Below are 27,472 nucleotides of genomic sequence, written 5' to 3'. Positions count from 1 at the left end.
CAAGCAAAGCAGTTTCTTAAAAAGTGAGCCTATGAAAGTCAGCCTGTACCTGCAGACATAGTCATGGGTTGAGAAAGATCTTAAAGCAGACACAAGAAACCATGTGAAGTCCATGCCAGGGAATGACATAGCTAAAAGGAGAAACTAAAGGAATGTATGGACAGTTATGAACTTACTGGAGGAACAAAATGCAATTTTCAATAGGTGTGGATTCCTGACTTTAAACACTTTTTCTAAACAACAAAATGGTGAAGTGGGCAGCTCCAAGCTCCTGTCCTCCAACAGAAACATAACAAAACAAGGAGAAACTCTGGAATAAGTGAAGGTTTACAACAATCAAAAGAAAGTCAAATCAAGAAAAAAGGCAACTTAAGGGGTACCTCGGGGGCTCAGGTAGTAGAGCATCTGACTCTTGATCTCAGGGTTGTGAGTTTGAGCCCCATGATGGGCGTGGAGCCTACTTAAAAAAAGGAGGAAAGAAGGAAGGAAGGAAGGAAGGGAGGGAGGGAGAGAAGGGAAGGAAGGAAAGAAAACAGAAGAGAAGAAAGAAAAAAAATAAAGCAACTAAAAAATAGTAGGAAAGACTTGTTGGTATTCTTAATTACACTTGCCCCATACTCTCCCTAGTTCTAGAGGGAACAAAGAAGACCTCAGTCACCAATTATCACACAGGCCTGTTCTAAATTGTCTGAAAGACTGACTTTCATCTCTGTTTCACCTAACTTGGAACTCATCCAGGCCAGAAAAGTGGCAGACATTGCTCAAAAACAAAGGAAAAACCTGCAGATATCTGGAGCAAAAGATTATGCTTCAGTCATCTAAGGCCTAGGAGGAAAAAGAGAAAAAAAAAAAAAAAAAAAACAGAGTTTCTCTTGGAAATTAGGGCACTCAAGAACACTTACATATACAGGGGATTTCAGAAAGACACGGATATGTCTAGAACCAGATACATGCTCAGAAAAGACCTGAGAAAAGGAAATATCTTAAGATGAATGAAAATGAAAACACATTACCAACAAATAACCTAAAAAGATCTTAAGTGTTAACCTTAGGTTGATCCCTAAGTTCAGTTTAAGTCTGGCTAAGTGAGAGAACCCTAGCACAGGCCAATCCTCAAAGACTAGAAGAGGTGTTTCCCTGTTTGTCTGTTTTAGCACCTGGTGTTCAAGGATACCTCTGTTAAAACCCCAGCTGGATACAAGTTAAGGAAAAGAAACTTCAGTGACCCCATACAGGAAGGAATATACTCTGCAAAAATAATCAGGAGAAGTCACTAGACAAATGGACTATTAAAGCATTCAGTGATCAATAACAACAAAGCTTAAATTATAATATCCAAATGTCTAGTTTTCAATAAAAATAACAAGGCTTACAAAGAAACAGGAAAACAGCCACTCAGACAAAATAAATAGACAGAAAATGTCCCTCAGGAAGCCACACACTGAACTTACTAGACAATTTTTTTGTTGTTTAAAATTTATTTATTTATTTGACAGAGATAGAGAGAGCGAGCACAAGTTCAGGGAGTGGCAAGCAGAGGGAGAGGGAGAAGCAGGCTCCCCAGGGAGCAGAGAGCCTGATGCAGGACTCAATCCCAGGACCCTGGGGTCATGACTTGAGCCAAAGGTGGACACTTAACCAACTAAGCAACCCAGATGCCCCTGACAATAAAAATTTAAGAATAACTGTCTTAAATATGGTCAAAGAGGTAAAGAAAAACATGAACAAAGAAATTTAAAAATCAGAAAAACAATGTATGAACAAAATGAGAATATCAAAAAGAAAGAAATCATAAAAAGGAACCAAACAAATTCTGGGGCTGAAAACTACCATAATTGAAATTAAAAAAAAAAAAAAAAAATCACTACAGGGGATCAATAGCAGATTTGAGAAAAAGAAGAAAGGATCAAGAAACCTGAAGATAAATTATCTTCAAAAAAAAAAAAAGAAAAGAAAAAATGAGGGCGCCTGGGTGGCGCATACTTGTGATCTCTGTCAAATAAATAAATAAAATCTTTAAAAAAAAAAAAAAAGAAAAGAAAAAATGAAGTGAATAGAAACTAAGAGACCTATGAAATACCATCATCCAAACCAACATATGCAGCGAGGAAATATCAGAGGGAGGAGAAAGAGAAAAAAGGGACAGAGATTTAAAGAAATCATGTCTTTGATTTCTTCAAAAACTTCCCAAGTTTTTTTGTTTGTTTGTTTGTTTGTTTTTTGGTTTTTTTTGACAGACAGAGATCACAAGTAGGCAGAGAGGCAGGCAGAGAGAGAGAAGGGGAAGCAGGCTCCCTGACAAGCAGAGAGCCCGATGCGGGGCTCAATCCCAGGACCCTGGGATCACGACCTGAGCCGAAGGCAGATGCTTTAACCCACTGAGCCACCCAGGTGCCCCAAAACTTCCCAAATTTGACGTAAGACATGATGTGACAAATCCAAGAAACTAAATAGGATAAACACAAACAAAACCTCCACTGAGCCACATTATCATCAAATTACTAAAAGATAAAGACAAAATCTTAAAAGTAGCAAGACAGAAGTGACTCACCATATACAAGAGATCCTTGGTAAGATTATCAATTGATTTCTGAGTAGAAAAACCATGGAACCCAAAAGACAATGGAATGACTTAGAGCACTGAAAGAATAAAACTGTCAACCAAGAACTCCATGTTTGGCAAACTGTCCTTGAAAAATGAGGGACAAATTAAGACATTCCAAGATCAAAGCTGAAGAGTTCATTATCACTAGACTTTCCCTACAAGAAATGGAAAAAGGAATCTTTCAGGTTGAAATAAAAAAACAAAAAAAACAAAAAAAACAAAAAAAAACTAGACCATACCACACACCTGTATGAAGAAAAAAAGATCTCTAGGAAAGGCAACTACATGGGGAAATACCATTTTTTGTAATATCATTTTTTTTAAAGATTTCATTTATTTATTTATTTGACAGATAGAGATCACAGGTAGGCAGAGAGGCAGGCAGAGACAGAGAGAGGAGGAAGCAGGCTCCTTGCTGAGCAGAGAGCCCAATGTGGGGCTCAATCCCAGGACCTTGGGATCATGACCTAAGCTGAAGGCAGAGGCTCAACCCACTGAGCCACCCAGGTGCCCCCTACCATTTTTTATTTCTTATGTGATTTAAAAAACAGACAGAGCCCAGAAAGTTTTACTGGTGAACTCTACAAAACATTTAAGAAATTATACCAATTCTCTAAAATCTCTCCGAGAAAGAATCAGAGGGAATATTTCCTAAATTATTCTATGAGGCCAGCATTATGCTATTACTAAAACCAGACAAAGACATTACAAGAAAACTCAGACCAATGTCTCTCATTAACACAGACATAAGAATCCTCAACAAAATATTAGCAAATCAAATCTGGCAATGTTATAAAAATAATTATATACCACTTCCAACTAGGATTTATCACAGGTAGGCAGATTCAATGTTTGAAAATCAATTCATGTAATCCATTGCATCAACAGGCTAAAGAAGAAAAATCACATGAACCCATCAGTAGATACAGAAAAAGCAATACTAGGAATAAAAGGGCAACTTCTCAACTTGATAAAGAACATCTAACAAAAAAATGTACAGCTAACATTATACATAATGGTGAAAAACTAGAAGCTTTCCTACTAAGATCAGGTACAAGGCAAAAATGTCCCCTCTCACCACTACTTTTCAAAACTGTACTGCAAGTCCTAGCTAATCCAATAAAACAAGAAAATACACAAAAGGTACACAGACTGGGAAGGAAGAAATCAAACTGTCTTTGTTCACAGATAACATAATCTATGTAGAAAATCCTAAAGAATTGGCAAAAACACTGCTCAAACTAATAAGCAGTTATAACAAGTTTGCAGGATACAAAGTTAATACACAAAAGTTAATCACTTTCCCATATACCAATAGTGAATATGAAACTAAGAACACAATACTATTTACATTACCCAAAAAAGAAACACATAGGCAGAAATCTAACAAAACATATTTTAAGATCTATATGAGGAAAACTACACAACTCTGATGAACAAAATGGAAGAATTAAATAAATGGAAACATATTCCCTGTTTATGGATAGGAAGACTCAATCTTATCAAGAAGTCAGGTATTTCCAACTTGCTCTCTAGATTTAACACTATTACAATCAAAATCCCAACAAGTTATTTTGTGGATTATTGACAGACTTATCTAAAGAATATATTGAGGGGCAAAAACCCCAGAACAGCCAACACAATATTGAAAGACAAAATGAGGGCGCCTGGGTGGTTCAGTGGGTTAAGCCGCTGCCTTCAGCTCAGGTCATGATCTCAGGGTCCTGGGATCGAGTCCCGCATCGGGCTCTCTGCTCAGCAGGGAGCCTGCTTCCCTCTCTCTCTCTCTGCCTGCCTCTCTGTCAAAAAAAAAAAAAAAAAATTTAAAAAAAAAAAAAAAAAAAAAAAAGAAAGACAAAATGAAGTTGAACGACTGATAATACCTAACTGCAAGACTTACTGTAAAGCTACAGTAATCAAGACATGTAGTAGTGGTGAAAGAAAAAACAAATACATCAGTGGAACAGAACAGAGAAACCAGAAATAGACCCACATAAATATAACAAACTGATCTTTGATAATAAATAAATAAATAAATAAATAAATAAATAAATAAATAAAACAAAGGCAATATAATGGAAGAAAGACCATCTTTTCATCAAATAGTGCTGGAACAACTGGAAAGCCATAAGCAAAAAAGTTAATCTAGACACAAACCTTAAACTTTTCATGAAAATTAACTCAAAAATGGATCCAGAGACCTAAATGCAAAACACAAAACTTGAAAACACCTAGAACATAACATAGGAGAAAAACAAATAACTTTGGGTATGGTGGTATCTTCCCAGAGACACTACCAAAGGCATCATCTAGGAAAAAATCATTAATAAGCTGACCTCATTACAATTTAAAATTTCTGCTCTGCAAATGATGCTGTCTAGAGAAATGAGAAGGTAACAGTCTGGGAGAAAATATTTGCAAAATATACATGTGATAAAGGAAGTGCTATCTAATGTATACAAAAAGCTCTTAAAACTCAACAATAAGTGGGGCGCCTGGGTGGCTCAGTGGGTTAAAGCCTCTGCTTTCGGCTCAGGTCGTGATCCCAGGGTCCTGGGATCGAGCCCCGCGTCAGGCTCTCTGCTCAGCGGGGAGCCTGCTTCCTCCTCTCTCTCTGCCTGCTTCTCTGCCTACTTGTGATCTCTGTCTGTCAAATAAATAAATAAAATCTTTAAAAAAAAAAAACCTCAACAATAAGAAAATCTGATTAAAAAAATGAGCTAAAGATTTAAAGGGGGGGGCGGCTAAAGATCTGGACACCTCACCAAAGGAAACAAAAATATACATAGGGCAAATAAGGACATGATAAGATACTCCACATCATGTCATCAGGGAAATGTGCAAATCAAAATGAGAAACCACTGTACAACTATGAGAATGGCCAAAATCCAGAACGCTGACTGACAAGATCAAATCCTGGTGAGGATGCAGAACAGAAACTCCTGGTGTGTCAATGTACATTCATCAGTTGTAACAAATGCACCACTCTGGTTCAGGATATTGATAGTGAAGTAAGCTGTGCATGTGTGATAGCAGATTGTATATGGTAACTCTGTAGTTTTCACTTAATTTTGCTGTGAAACTAAAGAGCTCCAAAAAATAAAATTTATTCTATAAAAAGGATTATACACCATGACCAAGTTGGATGTACTGTAATAATGCAGAGTGGTTCAACATACAAAATATCAATGAAGGACAAAAACTACACGATCATTTCAAATGTTGCAGAAAAGGAATCTGACAAAATCTAGCAACCCTTCAAGATTTAAAAAAAAAAAAAAAAAAAAAAAAAGATTTAGAAAACCAGGAACAGAAGGAAATTTTCTCACCACGATGAAGGGCATTTATGAAAATTCCATACCTAACATATTCAATAGTGAAAGACAAAGTTCACCCCCTAAGATCAGGACCAAAATAAGGATGCCTGCTTTCACCAATGCTATTCAACAGTGTGCTGGATATTCTAACCAGAACAACTAGACAAGATAAAAATAATAAAAAGTAACCAAATTGGAGAGAACGTAAAAATATCTTTTTTGCAAAAAATATGATCCCATATAATATCCCAGAGAATCCACAAGAAGGCTAGTAAAGCTAATAAACTCTGCAAAGTTGCAGGTTGCAGGACCAACAAACAAAAATCAGTTGTGTAGTTGTCTTTCTATACACTAACAACAAACAATCCAAAAAGGAAATCAAAAAAGTAATTCCATTTATAATGGTATCTAAAAGAATAAAACTTGTAAGAGTAGGTTTAACCAAGAGGTGAAAGACTTGTACACTAAAAACTACAAAATATTACTTAAATAAATAAAAGACCAAAATAAATGGAAAGACACCCTATGCTCACAGGTCGAAACATTAAGATGTTAATACCACCTAAAGTGATCTCAGATTCAATGCAAAACTTATCAAAATTCCAACATGCTTTTTTGCAAAAATGGAAAAGCCAATTCTCAAATTCATATGGAATTGCAAGGACCCAAAAAGCAAAACCAATCTTTTTTTTTTAAGATTTTTATTTATTTATTTGATAGAAATCACAAGTAGGCAGGGAGGCAGGCAGAGAGAGGAGGGGAAACAGGCTCCCTGCTGAGCAGAGAGCCCGATGCGGGACTTGATCCCAGGACCCTGGGACCATGACCTGAGCTGAAGGCAGAGAGGCTTAACCCACTGAGCCATCCAGGCACCCCCCAAACCAACTTTAAAAAAAAAAAAACATGAGACGATTCACACTTCTCAATTCAAAACTTAGTACATAAAACTACGGTAATGAAAACCAGCATGTGGATAAACCTAATTAGACCAATTAAATAGTATTAAGAGTCCAGGAAAAAAAACGTACATCTACAGCTCATTGATTTATTTTACAGAGAGAGGGAGATCACAAGTAGACAGAGAGGCAGGCAGAAAGAGAGAGGGGGAAGCAGGCTCCCTGCTGAGCAGAGAGCCCGATGTGGGGCTCAATCCCAGGACCCTGAGACCATGACCTGAGCCGAAGGCAGAGGCTTAACCCACTGAGCCACCCAGGCGCCCCCAGCTCATTGATTTTTGACAAGGATACCAAGTTATTCAATTGGGAAGGAACTATCTATTCAACAAATGGGTGTTTAGGTAACTGGATTTCTATGTGCAAAAGAATAAAGTTGGACCCTTAACTCACATCATATGTGAAAATTTACTCAAAATTGATCAAACCTAAATGTAAAAGCTAAGAACATAAAATTCCTAAAAGAAAACTTAGGGAGAAAGTTTCATGACATTGGACTTGTCAACAGGTACTCTGCCAAGCACAAACAACAAAGATATATTGGACTTCATCAAATTTTAAAAATTTTGTGCACCAAATGACATTATCAAGAAAGTGAAAAGACAACCTACAGAATGGGAGGAAATACTGCAAATCATATAGCTGATAAGGGTTTAATATCCAAAATATAAAGCATTCCAACAACTCAACAACAAAAATAAATAATTAAAAATGCACAAAGGAATCGAATAGATATTTCTCCAAAGAAGACATACAAATGGCCAATAAGCACATGCAAAGATGCTCAACGTCACTAATCATTAGGGAAATTTAAAATGAAAACCACTCATTAGGATAGCTATTATCAAAACACACCAGAAAATTAAAAGTGCTGGAGACAGTGTGATGTAACTGGAACCCCCTGCTTTGCTAGTGAGAATGTAAAACTGTGCAGCCACTGTGGAAAACAGTATAATGTTTCCTCAAAGTAAACATAAAATTACCATATGACTAATGCCACTCATAGGTGTATTCTCAAAGGAACTGAAAACAGGGATTCAAATAGATATTTGCATACTGATGTTTATTGTAGTGTTATTCACGATAGCCAAAAGTTGGAAACAATCCAAGTGTCCATCACAGATGAATGATTAAACAAAATGTGGTATACACATGCTATGGAATATTACTTAGCCATGAAAAGTTAAAATAAAGTTCTGATACATGCTACCATGTTGATGGAACTTGAAAACATTATGCTAAATAAAATAAATTAGACACAAAAAGACAACTACTATGTGATTCCTCTTACACGGGATATCTAGAATGGGTAGATTCACAGAGAGCAGATTTAGATTATCAAGTTCTGGGGGGGTAAGGTGGAAAGGAGTCTCTTTCTACTTGAAAAATTTCTGGAAGATAATGGTTACAGCTGCACACAGTGTGAATGTAATTAATGCCACTACATTATACCCTTAAAATAATGGTTAAAACATCAACCTTTGGGCGCCTGGGTGGCTCAGTGGGTTAAGCCCCTGCCTTCGGCTCGGGTTATGATCTCAGGGTCCTGGGATTGAGTCCCACATCAGGCTCTCTGCTTGGTGGGGAGCCTGCTTCCTCTCTCTCTCTCTCTGCCTGCCTCTTTGCCTACTTGTGATCTCTCTGTCAAATAAACAAATAAATTCTTAAAAAAAAAAAAAAAGCAACCTTTAGATTATTTATATATATATTACCATGATAAAAAATATTGTTAAAAAAAAAACCAGAAATAAAAGATGAAGCTGGGTCAATAAGGGAGGGCATATTTCTCCTACACAGGGATTAAAAACAAACCTAAGAAGGAAAACAGGAGATAAGCAGTGTCTACAGTCCCCATGTCACACTTCCACCAACTGTACCCAGAGCACAGCCATGGACGAGTCTCCAACTGTGTACCAGGCACCACTGAAGACACCGGAAATAAAATGATGGCAAGGACACCAACACCCCACCCTCATGGAGCTCATAATTCAGTGGGTGAGACAGAAATCTAACTAGGGGGAAACAGAAAGCAGACCTCTGAAAAAATAAAGACCCTCTTGACTCAAAAAAAGAAACTTACCTATAAACCCTTAAAAAATTAAAGAATGAAAGAACCATTCTGGGATATGAACATTAAAAGAGAAAAGAGCTATTACAGCAACATCTGAGTTTCTTCTCTGGCCATGGAGGGCTCACCTGAAGAGAAGGCCAGAAGGCAGACACTGTGAGCCCAGGCAGCCCAGGCAGCCCTGGCCCCCAGCTGCCACCCGAGGTGTGTAAGAGCCTCTCCCGCCTACCTGAAGCCACCTTAGGTTGGTTGCCAACAATTCCAACGGTCCTCCCGTTCATTCTTGCAAAACCAACAACAATGTTCTTGGCATAATAGGGCATGATCTCAAAAAATTCTCGCTCATCAACAACCTGTAGGGATAAATTTACACCTGAGCTCAAAATGATAAAGAACCAGATACAACTACATTACAAAATGACGGGCATTTACATTACAGAATGACAAAGCTGGAGAGCCCCCACCCACCACAGGGTCTGTAAGCATGCAGGGAGGGCAGCACCTCTACCCTGCTGGAGAGGATAAACCAGTGTTCTATTTTTAAAGGTTCCATTTGAATCTGGCATTATTTTACTCTTTTAACCTTACTTTGAAATCATTTTAAACTTACATAAAAATTTCTGGAACAGTTAGAAAAAAAAAAGTATATATCCCTCACCTAGATAATCCATTTAACATTTTACCACAGACGTTTTCTTTTTCCCTCTCTGTCCCCACCCACATCTCCTCTCTCTCCTATCTATTCATATATATTTTTTCTTCTCTTTACATATGTACATTTATACTCACAATTTTTCTCCTGAACTTTTTGAGAGTAAGCTACAGACATGATGCCGCTTTACCTCTAAGTACCTCAGTATGTATCTCCTAAGAACAAGGACATTCTCATATAACTGCAGTGAGACTGTCAAAATCAGGAAACTAATACTACTATTATAAACCCTTGTTCATATTTTGCCAGTTATTCCAATAACACTCTTTATAGCAACAAAAATCTGGTCCTAGAATCTAATGGAAGAGCACCAGTCCCTTCTTTTAGCCTCCTTTAATATCCCCCACTCAGTCCTTTTCTTTATGATCATGACATCTTTGAAGATCACAGATTGGTCATTTGGTTATTTGTCTTCAATTTGGGCTTAATATTTCTTCATATTTAATTTCAGGGTGAGCATTTTTCCAGAGTATCACAGAAGTGACCCTCTCAGTAAATCACATCAAAAGGCACATAATGGGGCACCTGGGTGGCTCAGTCAGTTTTGTGTCCGATTCCTGATCACAGCTTAGGTCTTGATCTTAGGATCATGGGTTCAAGCCTGGTATTGGGTTCCACGCTGGGTGTGGAGCCTACTTTAAAGGAGGGGAGGAGCATAACGTCGATTTGGCCATTAAAGGTGGTAACATATGCAGGCCTCTCTCCTGCAAATTTCTTACTTTTCCATTTTTAATAAGTACACTGTGGGGAAATTCTTAGAAATGTAAAAATCCTATTTTTCATCACACTTTCACCCACTAGCTTTAGCACTCATGACTCTTCCCTGACACAATTATTGCCACGGTAGCTGTCTAATGGGGATTTCCCTCACCCCATTTATTAGCTGGCATTCTATTATCAAAAAGGTCTCTGTCTTTCCCATTTATTTACATCATCCATAAGTATGAACTTAGGAATTCTTGTTTTATGTTTAAATTGCTCCATAGTTGCCAGAGAGAGCTCATTCAAGAGGGTTCCTGTGCCACTCTGATGTCTCTCCATCACTCATTGAGCAATGTTACATTCTGGAATTGCCTTCCTTTCAGGTTCATCTTGTACTTTTTCTTGGCCCAAACCCAGAATCAGCCATCTCTCCAAAGGATTCAGATCCCTTTGGGATTGGGAGTTGAGGGATAAGACCGCTTCTAAAAAGCTGTCCTAGAGGGCAGAGCTAGGAAATCCACAGATACACACATACATACACACATACACACACACACACACATACACACACACATTGCTAAAAGTAGTATGAAAACACTGAGTTCATACTCATAGCTCCAATTCTCATCCAATTCAACCACAGGACTCACTCTAATTTACCCCTTACCATATTCAGAACTCCTTTCTCTTACAGTAAACCCTGGACTCCCATTATCCTCAAAATGGACTTATTTAATCCTCAAATACAGAGAAACTGGTTTCAGAAATGCTACCCCATATGACTAAAAAAAAAAAAATTCAGTATTGCATTACAACTATTTGTCACTGGACTAAAGGTAGATAGTCAAAATACTGTGTTCAAAAGTTACTCATTTGAAACACAGGTTCCATTTGTTTTTATTTCATCTGAAAGGTTTTCCCTCAGTCTTGATTTTTTTTTTAATTTGTAAACATTAACATAAGTTAACATCACTCCCCATCCCTTCCACCCTAATTCTACCCACCCTATCATTAATCTCATTTTCTGATTTATCTCTCATGCATATATTACAGAAATGAGTAGATACATGTATACCTTTTTAGTTCCCTCTTCTGTTTAAGAAGGAAAGTAACCTACTACAGATACTCTTTAGCACCTCGGGTTTCTTCACTTAAAAATATATCCCAAGGGGCGCCTGGGTGGCTCAGTGGGTTGAAGCCTCTGCCTTCGGCTCAGGTCATGATCCCAGGGTTCTGGGATCGAGCCCCGCGTCGGGCTCTCTGCTCGGCAGGGAGCCTGCTTCCCCCTCTCTCTCTCTCTGCCTGCCTCTCTGCCTACTTGTGATCTCTGTCTGTCAAATAAATAAAATCTTTTAAAAAAAGAAAAAATATATATCCCAAGAATCACTTCCTATCAGTTCACAGAGATCACGCTTGCTCTTCTTCCTGCCTGGTACTCTACTGTGTGCATGTACCAAAGTTTACTCAACTAATCTCCCATGTGTTGCTTACATTATTTTAAATTCAAGTTGCCTACATTATTTTCCAATTGCAAATAACACAACAGTAGTAACCTTGTATGTCTATAATTTTGGATGATGAGAAGTGTATCTTCAGTGTAAATATCTTCTAGGGGTGGTATTCCATTCCTGACACCGATGGCTGGGTTGCCTCACTGTCCTCAAATGTCTTCTCAGGACTGTCAGCACCTTTTATGAAGGCCCCCATGCTACCTTCCTTCCCTCAGTGGCTGGCGTGGTCTCCTTGTTCCCAGCTGAATCTGAAGAGTTAGTGAGTTCTTCCCCGAACCTGACCAAGTCTCCTGTCAAGGGCAGGGTGGGTGTGGGAGCACCTTTGACTCTCACTCACCACTCCCTCTCCCTTTGCACTCAACGCTTTCCTTGTCTGTTTTCTGGGTTCACATGTAAATAATACCCACTTAGTCTTAGAAATTATCATATACCTCTCCCAGCAATTTATGAGAGTCTGCTCTGCCAGACTTACCAACAGAAAATGTTTTCAAGTTGTTTATTTTTTGCCAAACTGACAGATGAGAAATGATGACTCAGTGTAATTTTTATTTGCATTTTCTTTTTTTTTTTTTTAAGATGTTTATTTATTTGACAGGCAGAGAGGCAGGCAGAGAGAGAGGGGGAAGCAGGCTCCCCGCTGAGCAGAGAGCCCGATGCAGGGCTCGATCCCAGGACCCTGGGATCATGACCTGAGCCGAAGGCAGAGGCTTTAACCCACTGAGCCACCCAGGCGCCCTTTTATTTGCATTTTCAACATGAGTCAAGTTGAAAATCGTTCCATATGTTTAAGGTCCATTTTATATATATTTTTGTGAGCTATCCATGGTTTCCCGTTTCTCTATCAATTTCTGTCTTATTTCCTCAATTTTTAAGACTTTTTTTTAACATATTAAGGATATTAGTCTTTTTTTTTTTTTTTGAAGATTTATTTGAGAGAAAGAGATAGAGAGAGAAAGATAGCATGAACAGGGGGAACAGGGAGGGGATGGGGAGAGGGAGATTAACTGACTGAACCCCCCAGGCGCCCTGGGATATTTGTCTTTTATTTGGGACCTACATTGCAAATGCTCCCTCCCACTTTGTTATTTGTCTTTTGACTTTCTTTATAGATTTTTGCTATGCAGAATGGGGTTTGTATTGTATTGTATTAATCACGTTTAAGGCAAGTATTTGTTTCTACCTATGGCTCCTTGGATTTTCCCATAGTTTCTGCTTTATAAAGTCCATGGTTTTATCATTTGGGACATAGATTTTTTTATATCACCATTATGAATCATAGCTTTTAGCATGTAAAAACGTCTTTCCTTGTCATATTTAAAGCTTGAATTTTACCTCATCCAATATTAGGATCACAAATGCTGCTGTGTTGTTTCTGTTCTCTGGTATACCTCTTGCCCATCCCTTATTTTTAACTTTTTAAAATCATTTTAAGTGTCTCCTATATACCACATATAGCTGGTCTTGGTTTTTTCTTTTAATAAAGTAAGTAAGTTTAATAAGCTAAGCCATTCATATTCACATAAAAGATTTGATTTTTACTCTCTATAATTACTCTCTATGAACCATGTTATATTTGCTGTTTGTGTATTTATACTGTTATTTACAAAGTTTATATTTTTTATCTAGTGGGTACTTTTGTAATTATACCTATTTTATAATCCTTCATCTGTTTATTATTTACTGTTTTATTAACTGGGTTGCCTATTTGTAACAGTATCTGTTGATTCACAATAATCAGTGAACTTAGTCTGCTATACTCTTTCTTCTTCCTTCTCCTCCCATTTTTTCAGCTGCATTTTTTCTGCAACTAAAACATAGCATTTATACATTGTCTCCCACCCTCATTTCCAGCCCTGCTTTAGTCTTAGACTTATAATTAAATAAGCACCATTAATCCTTTCATCAAAATTTCTCCTTGGAAATCTCTTGCTTGGATGACGCTCATCTGCTAGAAGATTCCTCAAGGAAAGCCTGGGGACACAGTATTCCCTCAGTTCTTACATAGTTAAAACTGGTTTTCTGTAGTCTTAATATATGAACATCAGCTTGGCGAGATATAAAATCCTTAGTCTCATAATCTCTCCTCAAGTCTCCTGAAAGTACTTTTCCATTGTTGCCTTGTTTTAGGTGTTGCTTTTGAGAAGTCTGATGCTACTCAGTCTCTCCTCTTTGTAATGTATAGGAAATTTCTGCCTCCAAGTCCTGAAGATTTTTTATTTTAAAAATCTAATACTCACACTTGGATTTTTACTCAAGTTTTACTCAAGGTTAATTTTCCCAGGTGCTCAGTGGGCTTTTTCATTAGGTAGCTCTAGGTCTTATTTTATATAGGTTTTCTTAGAACACAGTTTTAAAAACATTAATTCAGGTCTTGGTTTTCTTCCTTAGTCACTCCAATCACATCTATATTCACTCTTTGCTTATCATCTACTTAAATCACTTTTTTACCTTCTTATCTTCAATTTCTTGGTTTTTCCCACTTTCCTTCAGTGTTCCTTATTAAGTTCATTCAAGTGAATTCTCCCTAAAACACTTTCTATCTTCATGTCTGATAAATAATTCTGGTGCCCCCATCCATTTTAATTCAATCAGCATCTATTTCATGTCCATTTTGTCATGAGTTTCTAAGTTTCTGGTTTTCATAACCTCAAATACTTACTTGAAGCTACTGAACTCAGACTGCAGTATGATCATCTACTTCATGATTAACTTTACAGCAAAGGGTGTTTTCTCAATTGAAGTTTTTTATTCTTTTTATTTTAATAAGCTTTATATGAACTATTTGTATCTGTGCATTTTGTTCACAGAGTTGACAGTGGGATGGCAAACATGACTCCCAGTTCAAGAGCCCCCTCGTCTGTCAGTAAGGCAAAGTACCATTTAGCTAATGCACATCTTGATTTTAGGGAGGGGGCTAATAGCTCCCTCAATATTTGTGGTTTTTATCTTGTAGACACATAAATCTACCTCGCTTCATTTTTCCTTCACTTCACAATTTCCAAAAACGCCTCTCCCTTCCTTCTAATAGGTCTTCCCCAGAAGCAATGCCCTTCCATGACTGCCTCCTTGATTCCTGGGTGCATGTTTAAGTCCCTCCCCTGAAGTTACTGCTGACCTAACAGGACTCTTTTCCAGTATTTTTCTCTCTTACAGTGAACTTCCTCTTCCTGAGAGTAATTTTACCTAAATTCCCTTCTCTTTCTTCTGTGCAGTTTCTCAACACTCCAACTCTCCACAGAGACGTGTAGTAGGAACTCAAGAAATAGACCAACTAGAAATTGGGAGTCTTTCTTATTGTTAATTGAAGTTTGTAGTTTCCTGCCTCTGGGCTACATTAAAGCCATAAAAATGATAGTTCTGATTGTTAATCTTATTGACCTATACAGTTCTTGGAGGATATGTAGAGTTCTGGACTTAGGAGACCACCACTAAGGTTGGCTATCTAGAAAGCTCTCTTTTTTAACTTTTTAAATATTCATACTCACTGGCCTAATTCCATTGCTGGGTTCTAAGCCAATGGATACACTCACAAAAATATACTCACATACACACAGATGTTTATTATAGCACTGCTTATAAGAGCAAAACCTAGTGGATCTAAATGTCCATTAGCAGGACAATGTTCCACCCATAAAATGGAATACTGTACAGTCATTACAATAAATGAAGTAAATCTGTATGACCAGATACAGAAAGAAACTGAAAAAGAGCAAAATGTGAAAATGGATAATACAATGTTTTTTGAGTTAGAACTAAATATATGGATACATTATTTGGCATGTAATAATTTTTTTTGGAAAAACAGACACAAAATTTCATAGCGCTTACCTCTGGGAAAGAAGACAGATATGAAGGAAGGAAGAAGAAAAAGATGTGCATTTCATTTTACCTGTTTCTGTAATTAAAGTTTCCCTATGTACATGTTACTTGCTTGATTTTTAAAGCATTAAGAGTGTAACAGAGACTGCTAAGTAGCAATCTAAAATTCAACTTCCATATCTACCACTGTAACAGAAAGGATAGGCAAATGGCTACATTTTCCCAGCATCCCTTGCAACTAGGTGTGGCTATTTGTGTTCTCTACAATGGACTTAATTACAATATCACATATAAAAAAATTTGTATTAAACTACTAGTTCAAAAATTTGAGGGGGGAAAGATAAACTGAAAGAAAGCAGAATATAAAAGCAGATAACAAAGCTTTAAAAAAGAAACAGAAAAATTAAATTGAAAAAGTTATTCTCTGAAATAGCTTAACAGAACAGATCAACTACTAGGTAACCTATCAAGAAAATATAAAACAGGTTCTGGTTCAAAAATGGCAATACAGGAAGACCCTAAACACAACTCCCCCACGAACGCACAAATCTACACCCATTTCTATAGCAATTCCTCTTAAAGAACTGAGGGCTAACTGAACACCTTCTGCCCAACAAAAGATAGATTACAGAAGGCAAGAGAGACAGATACTTGGCAATGAAGAGAACCTCCATCCCCCAAATGATGTGAACTGCAGTGGGGAGGAATATGTGGAGGAACCCTGAGCAGATGTGAATGCTCTGGGGCACAGAAAAAAGGCCACAGTCTAAAAGGGCAACAGGAATATAAAGAAACCAGTCCTAGAACCCTGCTAAACAGCAGAGGAGCTGCTGACACTCTCTCCAGATCAAAAGAGCTGGCAAGTGCCACACTGAAGTTCCTTTCCACTCTGACAACACAGATCAGAGCAGGGTCTGGGCACCATAGCTGGCCTGCTGGCTCAGTGAGCCTTGGATGTCCTGGCACTGGAAAACAACCACAGTTTAAAAAGGAAACTAGAATATAAAAGATCTACCTCTAGAATTCTATCAAACAGTGGGGAGAACTGCTGGAACTCTCTCTAGGACAGAGAGTGGGTAAACACCACAGTTTATACTCTGCCTCTACCTTGACAGCATGGACAAGAGTAAGATCCAGGAGTCCTGGTGGCAGCACAATCTGTCCCACCAAGACAGCCCCAGCACAGCACACACCAAGACATCCTAGGTCACCAATCACTATAGCTCCAGCCATCTCACCAAGGTAACAAAGGTACAAAGCACCACAGAACACCCCCAAGCCCTCAACATCTTAGATTCAGATTACTTGCTAGGGCATCTCCAATGCTGAGTACTCCAGGAACCCCAGCCAACACCTCACCTCATCTGCAGGTGCCCCCAGCACTGAACACCCCAGGACATCCTGGCTTACACCTAGTTCAACTTCAGCTGTCCTGCCAGGGAACCCTCCGGGTAGAGAACCCCAGGACCACCCTGCCCCATACCTACTTCAGCTCTAGCCATCCCACCACAGCAGCCCCAGCAGAGTGCCCTGGGACCCCCAGCCAATCCAGCCACATCTCCAGAGAGTTAGCCAAAGGCAACAGGCACACATAGTCTATACATGGGATGACCATACACAAGACCATTCCCTCAAGCACAGAAGTAGTCGTTACACAGAATTCCCAGAAACAAACACAAAAATCAAGCAAAATTAGGAGAGAGAGGAATGTCCCAAATAAACCACCACCACCAGAAGCACCTGGGTGGCTCAGTCTTCTCTCAGTCAATTAAGCATCTGCCTTGGCCTCAGGTCCTGGTCCCAGAGTCCTGGGATTGAGCCCCATGTCCAGCTCTCTGCTCAGTGGAAGCCTGCTTCTCCTCTCCCTGCCATTCCCCCTGCTTGTATTCTCTCTCTCTCTCTCTCTCTCCCCGAAATAAATAAATAAAATCTTTAAAAAAAAAAAGAAAGAAAGAAAGAAAACACCACCAAACCTCAGAAAAAGAGGTAATGCAGTCTCACCAGACTGGAGAGAAGAGGAGTTGAACTTAATGAGAACTTCAACAAAAAGAAAATGTTAAAAAGAACCAATCAGAGTTGAAGAATAAAAAAACTGAAATGAAAACATACTAGAGGGAATCAACAGCAGATTAGAGGATGCAGAAGAATGGGTCAGTGAAGTAGAAGACATGGTACTGGAAAGCACTCAAGAAGAACAGCAAAAAGAAAAGAATTTTTTAAAATGAGGACAGTAAAGGAATCTCTTGGACAACATCAAGCAAATATTCAGATTATAGGGATCCCAGAAGGAGAAGAAAGGGAGGGGCAGAAAACTTATTTGAAGAAATAATAGCTGAAAACTTCCCTAACCTGGGGAAGGAAACAGACATCCAGATTCAGGAAGCAAAGAAGTTCCAAACAAGGTAATCCCAAGGAGTTCCATGCCACAATATATAATAATTAAAATGCAAAAGATTAAAAATAGAATTTTAAAAGCAGAAAGAGAGAAGCAACTAGTAACACAAAAGGCAACCTCATTAAGGCTATCAGCAGATTTTTCAGCACAAACTTTGCTGATCAGAAGAGAGTGTCATGATATATTCAAAGTGCTGAAAGGAAAAACCTACAACTAAGAATACTGTACCAGACAAGACTATCACTCAGAATTGAAGGAGGGATAAAGAATTTCCCAAACAAAAGCAGTCTGACAAGAAATGTTAAAGGGACTTCAAGTGGAAAAGAAAAGGCCAAACTAGGAGAAATTTACAAAAGTAAAAAATTTCATGAGCAAAAGCAAACACACAATAAAACAGTACAGTAATCATTTATAATGAAGGTTGAAAGACAAAAGCAGTAGAGTAAGTTTTATCTAAAAAGTTCAGGGGACTCAAAAAATAAAAAGATACAAAATATCATATACATAAAACATGGTGGGGGACAGTAAAAATGAAGCTCTTTTAGAATGTCCTCATACTGTATACTTAGGAATGTTATATATGAACCTCATGGTAACCAAAAACCAAAAAACCTATAATAAATACACAAAAAAATAAAGGGAAAGAAAGCCAACCATGACACTAAAGAAAGTCATTGATCACAGTTAAAAAAAAAAAAAATCCAAGAGAAGGACAGAAAACTATAAAAACAACCAGAAAACAATGAACAAAATGGCAACAAGTACATACCAATAATTTCTTTAAATGTAATGGTTTAAATGCTTCAGTGAAAAGACACAGAGTGATGGAATGGATTAAAAAAAAGAAAAATCCCGGGGCGCCTGGGTGGCTCAGTGGGTTAAAGCCTCTGCCTTCGGCTCAGGTCATGATCCCAGGGTCCTGGGATCGAGCCCCGCATCAGGCTCTCTGCTCAGCAGGGAGCCCGTTTCTTCCTCTCTCTCTCTCTGCCTGCCTCTCTGCCTGCTTGTGATCTCTGTCAAATAAATAAATAAAATCTTTAAAAAAAAAAAAAAAGAAAGAAAGAAAGAAAAATCCCATCTGTATTCTGTCTACAAGAAAACTCATTTCATACCTAAAGACAAAGAGACACTGAAAATGAAAGGATGGATGAAAATATTCCATACGACAATTTTTTTTAAGAAAAAAAAAAAAACCCAGGGTAGCAATACTTTTATCAGATAAAATAAACTTTAAAACAAAGACTGTAACAAGAGACAAAAAAGACCATTACATAATGATAAGGGAACCAATCCAACAAGAAAATATAACATTTTAAGTATCTATGCACCCAACACCAGAGCACCTAAATACATACAGCAAATGTTAATGGACATAAAGAAATTGACAATTATAGTAATACTTTAATGCTTCATTTACACCCCTGGATAGACCATCCAGACAGAAAAATCCATGAGCAAACAGTACCCATAAAAAACACGTAAGAACAGACTAACATGGAACATTCCACCCAAAAAAATAGAATACATGTTCTTTTCAAGAGCACATGGAACACTCTCAAGAAGAATGAACAAGACTGAAATATCTTTTCCAACTACCACAATATGAAATTAGTAATCAATTACCAGAAAAAGGAAAGGGAAAAAAACCACAAACACATGGAGGCTACAACATGCTACTAAACAACCAATGGGTCAGCAACAACAACAACAAAACCACAAACATAGAGAAAATTAAAAAATACGTTAAGAAAACTGAAAATACAATGGTCCAAAATCTTTGGGACACAGAAAAAGCAGTTCTAAGAGGGAAATTTATAGAGATACAGTCCTATCTCAGAAACAAGAAAAATGTCAAATAAACATTCTAAACTTACACATACAGGAGCTTAAAAAAAAAAAAAAAAAAAAAGAACAAAGTCCAAAGTTAATGGCGGCACAGGGGGCGGGGGGATGATAAAGATCAGACAGAAATAAATGGACACAAAGAAAAAAAAAGAAAGAAAAGAAAAGAAAGATCAATGAGGGACTTCTGGGTGGCTCAGTGAGTTAAGCATCTGTCTTTGCCTCAGGTCGTGATCCCAGGGCCCTGGGATCAAGTCCCACACTGGGCTCCTTGCTCAGCAGGGAGCCTGCTTCTCCCTCTACCAGCTGCTTCCCCTGCTCCTGCACACATCCTCTCTCTCTCTCTCTGAAAAAATAAATAAATAAATAAAATCTTAAAAGAAAAAAAAGAGATGAAACCAGAGCTGGTTCTTTGAATAAACAAAATAAACCTTAGCCAGAGTCATCAAGGAAAAAGAAAAAGAGGACACAAAGAAATAAAATGAGAAATAAGTAATATCCCACACCATAAACATACAAAGGATTTTAAGAGATTACTAGGAAAAATTATGTGGACAAATTGGACAACCTAGAAAAACATGGGTAATTTCATAAAAACATATAATCTTTCAAAACTGAAGCAGGAGTAAATTAAAAATCTGAACAGACCAATTACTAATAAAACAACTGGTAATCAATGAACTCCCAATAAACAGAAGTCCAGCACCAAATGGATTGACAAGAGAATTCTACCATACATTTAAGAATACATATTCTCCACAAAGTACTCAAAAAAAAGAGGAAAGCCTCTAAATACCATCTACACAGCCAGCATTACCCTCATATCAAAACCAAAGACTTCACAAAAAAGGAAAACTACAGGCGACTATCCCTGATCAACACAGATGCAAAAATCCTCAACAAAGTATCAGGAAACATCATTCAACAATACATTAACAGGATCTTCATCACAATCAAGTGAGATTTGTTCTGGGGACACAAGAGTGGTTTGCTTTGCACAAAATCAATGTGCTACACCATATTAACAAAATGAAGGATAAAAATCATGTTACCATCTCAGCAGATACAGAAAAGGCATTTGGCAAATCCAACATCTGTTCATGATATAAATGCTCAAGAAAATGAGTGTAGAGGGAACATACCTCAACATAATAGAAGCTGCATATGAAAAACCCACAGCTAACATCACACTCAATGGTGAGAAACAGAATTTTTCCTGTAAGATCAGGAACAAAGATCTCTACACTCACATTTTATTCAATATAAAACTGAAAATACTAGCTGTAACCATCAGACAAGAACTAAAAGTCATCAAAATTGGTAAAGAAGAAGTAAAACGGTCATGATTTGCAGATAAAATGATACTACACAGAGAATATCCTAAAGACTCCATCAAAAAACTATTAGAATAGATTTATTCAGTAAAGTTGCAAAATACAAATTAACATACAAAAATCTTTTGTACTTCTATATACTAATAACAAAGTAGCAGAGAAATTAAGAAACCAATTTCATTTACAACTGCACCAAAAAGAATAAAATGCCCAAGAATAAACTTGGCAGGAGGTGAAAGACAAGTAACCCTGAAAACTAAAACACTGACAAAAGAAATTAAAGATGACACAAACAAATGGAAAGATATTCCATGCTCATGGATTGGAAGAATAAATATTGGTAAAATGCCCATGTTACCTAAAGCATCCTAAAATTTCAATGCAATCTGTACCAAAATAACAACAGTAGTTTCATAATACTAGGACAAATTATCCTAAAATTCATTTGGAACCGCAAAAGACCCATAGCCAAAACAATCTGGAGAAAGAACAAAGCTGGGGATGGCACAAATCCAGATTTCAAATTATACCACAAAGCTGTAATAATCTAGACAGTGTGGTACTGGCAAAAAATTGACAAACAGATCAGTGGAAGAGAACAGACAGCCCAGTAATAAACTCTCACTTACATGGTCAATTAATCCATGATAAATGGGGGGGGAAGTTTCTTCAATAAATGGTATGGGGAAAACTAAACCACCATGTTGAAAAGAATCAAACTGGATCGCTTTTTAAACCATAGACAAAAGGAAACCTAAATAAATTAAAGACCTAAATGTGAGACCTGGAGGCATCTGGGTGGCTCAGTGAGTTAAGTCACTGTCTTCAGCTCAGGTCATGATCTCAGGGTCTTGGGATCAAGCCCCACATTGGGCTCTCTGCTCAGCAGGACCCTGCTTCTCCCTCTCTATCTGTCTGCCTCTCTGCCTACTTGTGATCTCTGTCTGTTAAATAAATTAAATAAATAAATAAATAAACAAATGTAAGACCTGAAACTATATTGCTACTAGAAGAAAGCCAGTAATTTCTTTGACATCAGGCTTAGCATCGTTTGTCTAGATGTGTCTCCTCAGGCAAGGGAAACAAAAGCAAAAATAAACTATTGGGACTACCAGAATAAAAAAGCTTTTGCACAGCAAAGGAAATGATTAACAAAACTAAAAGGCAATGGGAGTAGATATTTGCAAATTATATATTCAACAAGGGGTTAATATCCAAAGTATGAAAAAACTTACACAACTTAACACCAAGAAAGCAAACAATCCAATTTAAAAAGGGCAGAGACCTGAATAGACCTATTTTGTTGCTGTTGTTGTTTTTAAAGATTTTACCTATTTGACAGAGAGACACAGCAAGAGAGAAAACACAAGCAGGGGGAATGGAAGAGGGAGAAGCAGGTTTCCCACTTAGCAGGGAGCCTGACGCGGGGCTTGATCCCAGGACCCTGGGATCATGACCTGAGCCAAAGGCAGACACTTCATGACTGAGCCACCCCTGTGCCCCTGAATAGACATATTTTGAAGGAATATATAGTCAACAGACATCACTAACCAGGGAAATGCTAATCAAAGCCATGAAGAGATACCAATTCACGTTTCTCAGGATGGACAGTATCAAAAAGACAAGAAATAACAAGTGTTGGCAAGGATGTAGAGAAAAAGGAACCCTTGTGCATCGCTGATGAAAATGTAAATTGGTGCAGCCACTGCAGAAAATAGTATAGAGGAGGAGGGAGGATGATGATGGAGTAGGGGACCTTAGTTGTCTGGTCATGGGAATTCAGCTAGATATCTATCAAATCATTCTAAACATTTGTGAACTCAACCAGAGATCTAAGAAAAGAATTGCTGCAAGTCTACAAATTCTACAAGAACTATAGTGACCACATTCTGCAAGGTAGAAGATGAAGAGAAGTGAATCTAAAGTAATATATTGGAAGATAAGCTGAAGGGGGAGGGAGCTTCCATAAGCCCGCTACTGGAAAGTGATATATCAGCGAAGTGCAAAATCACCTAAAAGTCTGCTTAGGTGAGGGATGTCCCCACCTGAAAGGCACTTAGGTGGCGAAGGAGGGCAGAATCCTAGGTGGGACACTGTGGTCTCAGGAAGACCAGGCATGCCTGAGTGCAGCAGAGGTCCCAGACATCGGAGCAGCAAATCCAGGTGCAATCGGGGAAGTGAGGAGTGGGCTACCAGCTCCAAGCTGCCATAAACCGTGAACCATGGCTCAGTTGGGAGACTGCTCTCCAAGCAGGGGCCCAGCAAGATCAGAACCTCAGAAAGACGCCCCACTCCCTCCACCAGGAGGAGCAGCAGTGGAGCACACCACAGGAGTCTGCTAAGTTTGGAGATTTGAAAGGTGTAGCATCCCTGAGATAAAAATGCTCAGTTACAGGCTGGGTAAACACAGGGAGGCAAGAGTGACTGACTGCTTTTCCCTGAGGGTGCACTGATGAGTGGAGGGGTGGGAGCTTTGGGTTATGGGCTGGAGATCGGGAGGCTGCCATTTCCATTCTCATCCTCTAAAGCACCTCAGAAAGCCTTCAGGGAACAAAAGCTGCATAGAGCAAGCTGGCGGCACTGGCAAGGGCACTGGAACTCCCCTGAGGCAAGGACACCTGAGAATCAGCACAACAGGTCCCTCCCCTGGAAGATCAGCAAGAAAATCTGGCTAACACCAAGTTTAATGATCACACAAAATTGCAAAACTCCAATGCTAGGGGAAAATAGCATATAGAATTCATGGTTTTTCCCTCATGATTCTTTAGTCTTTCCATTTTTTTTTCTTTTTCCTTTCCAACCAATTCTTACTTTAACAACTTTTTAAGGTCTTTTTTAATTCCCATTTTTACAGTTAGGTTCTAGTCTCTCATTGTATTTAATTTTATTCATATATATATATAACTTATTTATATAAATAATATACATATAAATTTAATAATTATATGTATACTTTAATAACATATATTATATATATATATAAAACTTTATTCATATATATAGATAGATATAGATATATATATAATTTCTCCTGTCTTTACAATTTTGGGGTCTAGTTTTGTAACAAACCAAAATACACCCAGGATCTAGTATATCTGTCCTGTTCAACTGTCTGATAATACTCTGCTTCTCTCTCTTTTTTCTTTTTTTTTTTAATTTTCTTTTCACTTTTGGTTCTCTTCTGATTAGTTTATATTTCTCTGGGGTCATTTTTCCTATTTTCTTATATTGTTCTCTCAGTCTTCTATTCTTCTCTGGAAAGAATGACAAGACAGAAAAACCTCAAAAAGGAAAACAAGAGGCAGTACTGACTGCTAGAGACCTAGTCAGTATGGACAGAAATAAAATGTAAGAATTAGAGTTCAAAATAACAATCATAAAGATACTACATGGGCTTGAAAAAAGCATAGAAGACACCAGAGAATCCCTTTCTGGAGAAATAAAAGAACTAAAATCTAATCAAGTTGAAATCAACAAGGCTATTAATGAGATGCAATTAAAAAACGGAGGCTCTAACTTCTAGGATAAATGTGGCAGAAGAGAGCATTAATGACATAGAAGACAAAATAGTGGAGAATAACGAAGCTGAGAAAAAGAGACATAAACAACTATAGGACCAGGAAAGAAGAACTCAAGAGATAAGTGATACCATAAAAGCAAATCAGTATTAGAATAACTGGGATCCCAAAAGAGGAAAGAGAAGGGGGTGGGCAGAAGGTACATTGGGGCAAATTACACCTGAGAATTTCCTAGAACTGGGTAATGACATAGACACTCAAGTCCAGGAGGCATAGAGAACCCTCCTCGAAATCAATAAAAAAGGGTCAACACCTCTACATATAATAGTGAAGCTTCAAAGACAAAGAGAAAATCCTAAAAGCAGCTCTGGACAAGAAGTTCTTAACCTACAAGGGTAGAAATATTAGTCTTGCAGCGGACCTATCCACAGAGACCTTGCAGGCCAGAAAGGACTGGCATGATATATTCAGGGTGCTAAATGAGAAAAATATGCAGGCAAGAATACTTTATCCAGCAAGGCTGTCATTCAGATAGGAGAGAGAAAGAGCTTCCAAGGCAAACAGAAACTAAAAGAATCTGTAATCACTAAACCAGCCCTACAAGAAATATTACAAGGGCAATCTAAGCAAAGTGAGAGCCGAAAGTAGCACAGACCAGAAAGGAACAGAGACAATCTACAGAAACAGTGACTTTACAGGTAATAAAATGGCACTAAATTCATATCCTTCACCAGTTACGCTGAAGAAAAATGGGTTAAGTCCCACAATCAAAAGACACAGGTTATCAGACAGGATAAAAAAGCAAGACTCATTGGTGTTGTAAGAGACTCATTTTAGACCCAAAGACACATCCACATTGAACATGAAGGGTGAAAGACCATTTATCATGCTAATGGACAACAAAAGAAAACTGGAGTACCATCCTTATGTCAGAAAAATTAGATTTTAAAGCAAAGACTGTAATAGATGAGGAAAGACACTATATCATACATAAAAGGTCTATACAACAAGAAGATCTAACAATTGTAAATATTTATGCCCCTAACATGGAAGCATCCACTTAAACCAATTAATGACAAAATTAAAGAAACACTGATAATAATACAGTAATAGTAGGGGAAGCTAACACCTCACTCACTGCAAAGGACAGATCATCTAAGCAGAAGATCAACAAGGAAACAAGGGCTTTGAATGACACACTGGACCAGATGGACTTCACAGATATATTCAGAGCATTCCATCCTAAAGGAACAGAATACAAGTTCTTCTCAAGTACACATAGAACAGTCCCAAATAGATCACATACTGGGTCACAAATCAGGTCTCAACTGGTGCCAAAAGACTGGGATCATTCCCTACATATTTTCAGACCACAATACTTTGAAACTGGAACTCAATCACAAGAGGAAATTTGGAAGAACTCAAATACATGGAGGCTAAAAACCATCCCACTAAAGAATGAATGAGTCAACCAGGAAATTAAAAAGGAATTTTAAAAATTAATGGAAACAAATGGAAATGAAAACACAACTGTTCAAAATCTTTGAGATGCAGCAAAGGCAGTTCTAAGAGGGAAGTATATAGCAATACAAGCCTTTCTCAAGAAACAAGAGAAGTCTTAAATACACTACCTAACCTAAAGGAGCTGGAGGAAGAACAGCAAAGAAAGCCTAAACCAAGCAGGAGAAGAGAAATCATAAAGATCAGAGCAGAAATCAATGAAATAGAAACCAAAAGCAGTAGAACAAATCAACAAAACTAGGAGCTGGTGTTTTAAAAGAGTAAGATCGATAAACCCCTGGCCATACTTATCAAAAAGAAAAGAGAAAGCACCCAAATTAATAAGATCATGAATGAAAGAGGAGAGATTACAACCAATACCAAAGAAATACAAACAATTATAAGAACATATTATGAGCAACTATATGCCAGCAAATTTGACAATATCGAAGAAATGGATGCATTCTAAGAGACATATAAACTACCAACACTGACCCAGGAAGAAATAGAAAACCTGAACAGACCCAGAACCAGTAAGGAGATTGAAGCAGTCATCAAAAATCTCCCAAAAACAAGAGCCCAGGGCCAGACAGCATCCCAGGAGAATTCTACAAAACATTTGAAGAAGGATTAATACCTATTCCTCAGAAGCTGCCTCAAAAAATAAAACTAGGGGAAAAAATGGAAATGGAAGGAAAACTTCCAAACTCATTGTATGAGGCCAGCATTACCTCAATCCCAAAACCAGGTAAAAGACCCCATCAAAAAGGAGAATTACAGACCAATATCCCTGATGAACACGGATACAAAAATTCTCACCAAGATACTAGCTAATACAAATAACATTACATTAAAAAGATTATTCACCACGACCAAGTAGGATTTATTCCTGGGCTGCAAGGTTGGTTCAACATCTGCAAATCAATCAATGTGATACAATACATTGATAAAAGAACAAGAACTATATGATCCTCTCAAAAGATACAGAAAAATCATTTGACAAAATATAGCATACTTTCTTAAAACTCTTCATAGTGTAGGGGTAGTGGGAACAGACCTCGATATCATAAAAAGACATTTAAAAAGCCCACAATATCATTCTCAATGGGGAAAAGCTGAGAGCTTTTCCCCTTAAGGTCAGGAACACAGCAGGGATACCTACTATCACCATTGCTGCTCAACACAGTACTAGAAGT

The 27,472-nt window shown here is 37.8% G+C and overlaps 1 protein-coding gene across 2 annotated transcripts in view; it reads right to left on the bottom strand.

The window, feature by feature from the left end:
- The window catches only part of LOC111154989 (propionyl-CoA carboxylase beta subunit), a 104,478-nt gene that overhangs the window by 7,529 nt on the left and 69,477 nt on the right, over window positions 1-27,472 (bottom strand). For both annotated transcript variants that reach the window (XM_022514962.1, XM_022514963.1), the window contains one exon: window positions 9,173-9,296. In XM_022514962.1, the coding sequence (XP_022370670.1) occupies window positions 9,173-9,296 (124 nt within the window). The remainder of the gene's footprint in view (window positions 1-9,172; window positions 9,297-27,472) is intronic.

This window comes from Enhydra lutris, unplaced genomic scaffold (genome assembly GCF_002288905.1).
Source record: "Enhydra lutris kenyoni isolate GAN:26980312 unplaced genomic scaffold, ASM228890v2 scaffoldscaffold39, whole genome shotgun sequence".
NCBI lineage: Eukaryota > Metazoa > Chordata > Mammalia > Carnivora > Mustelidae > Enhydra > Enhydra lutris.
This window is presented reverse-complemented; position numbering and strand designations above follow the sequence as displayed.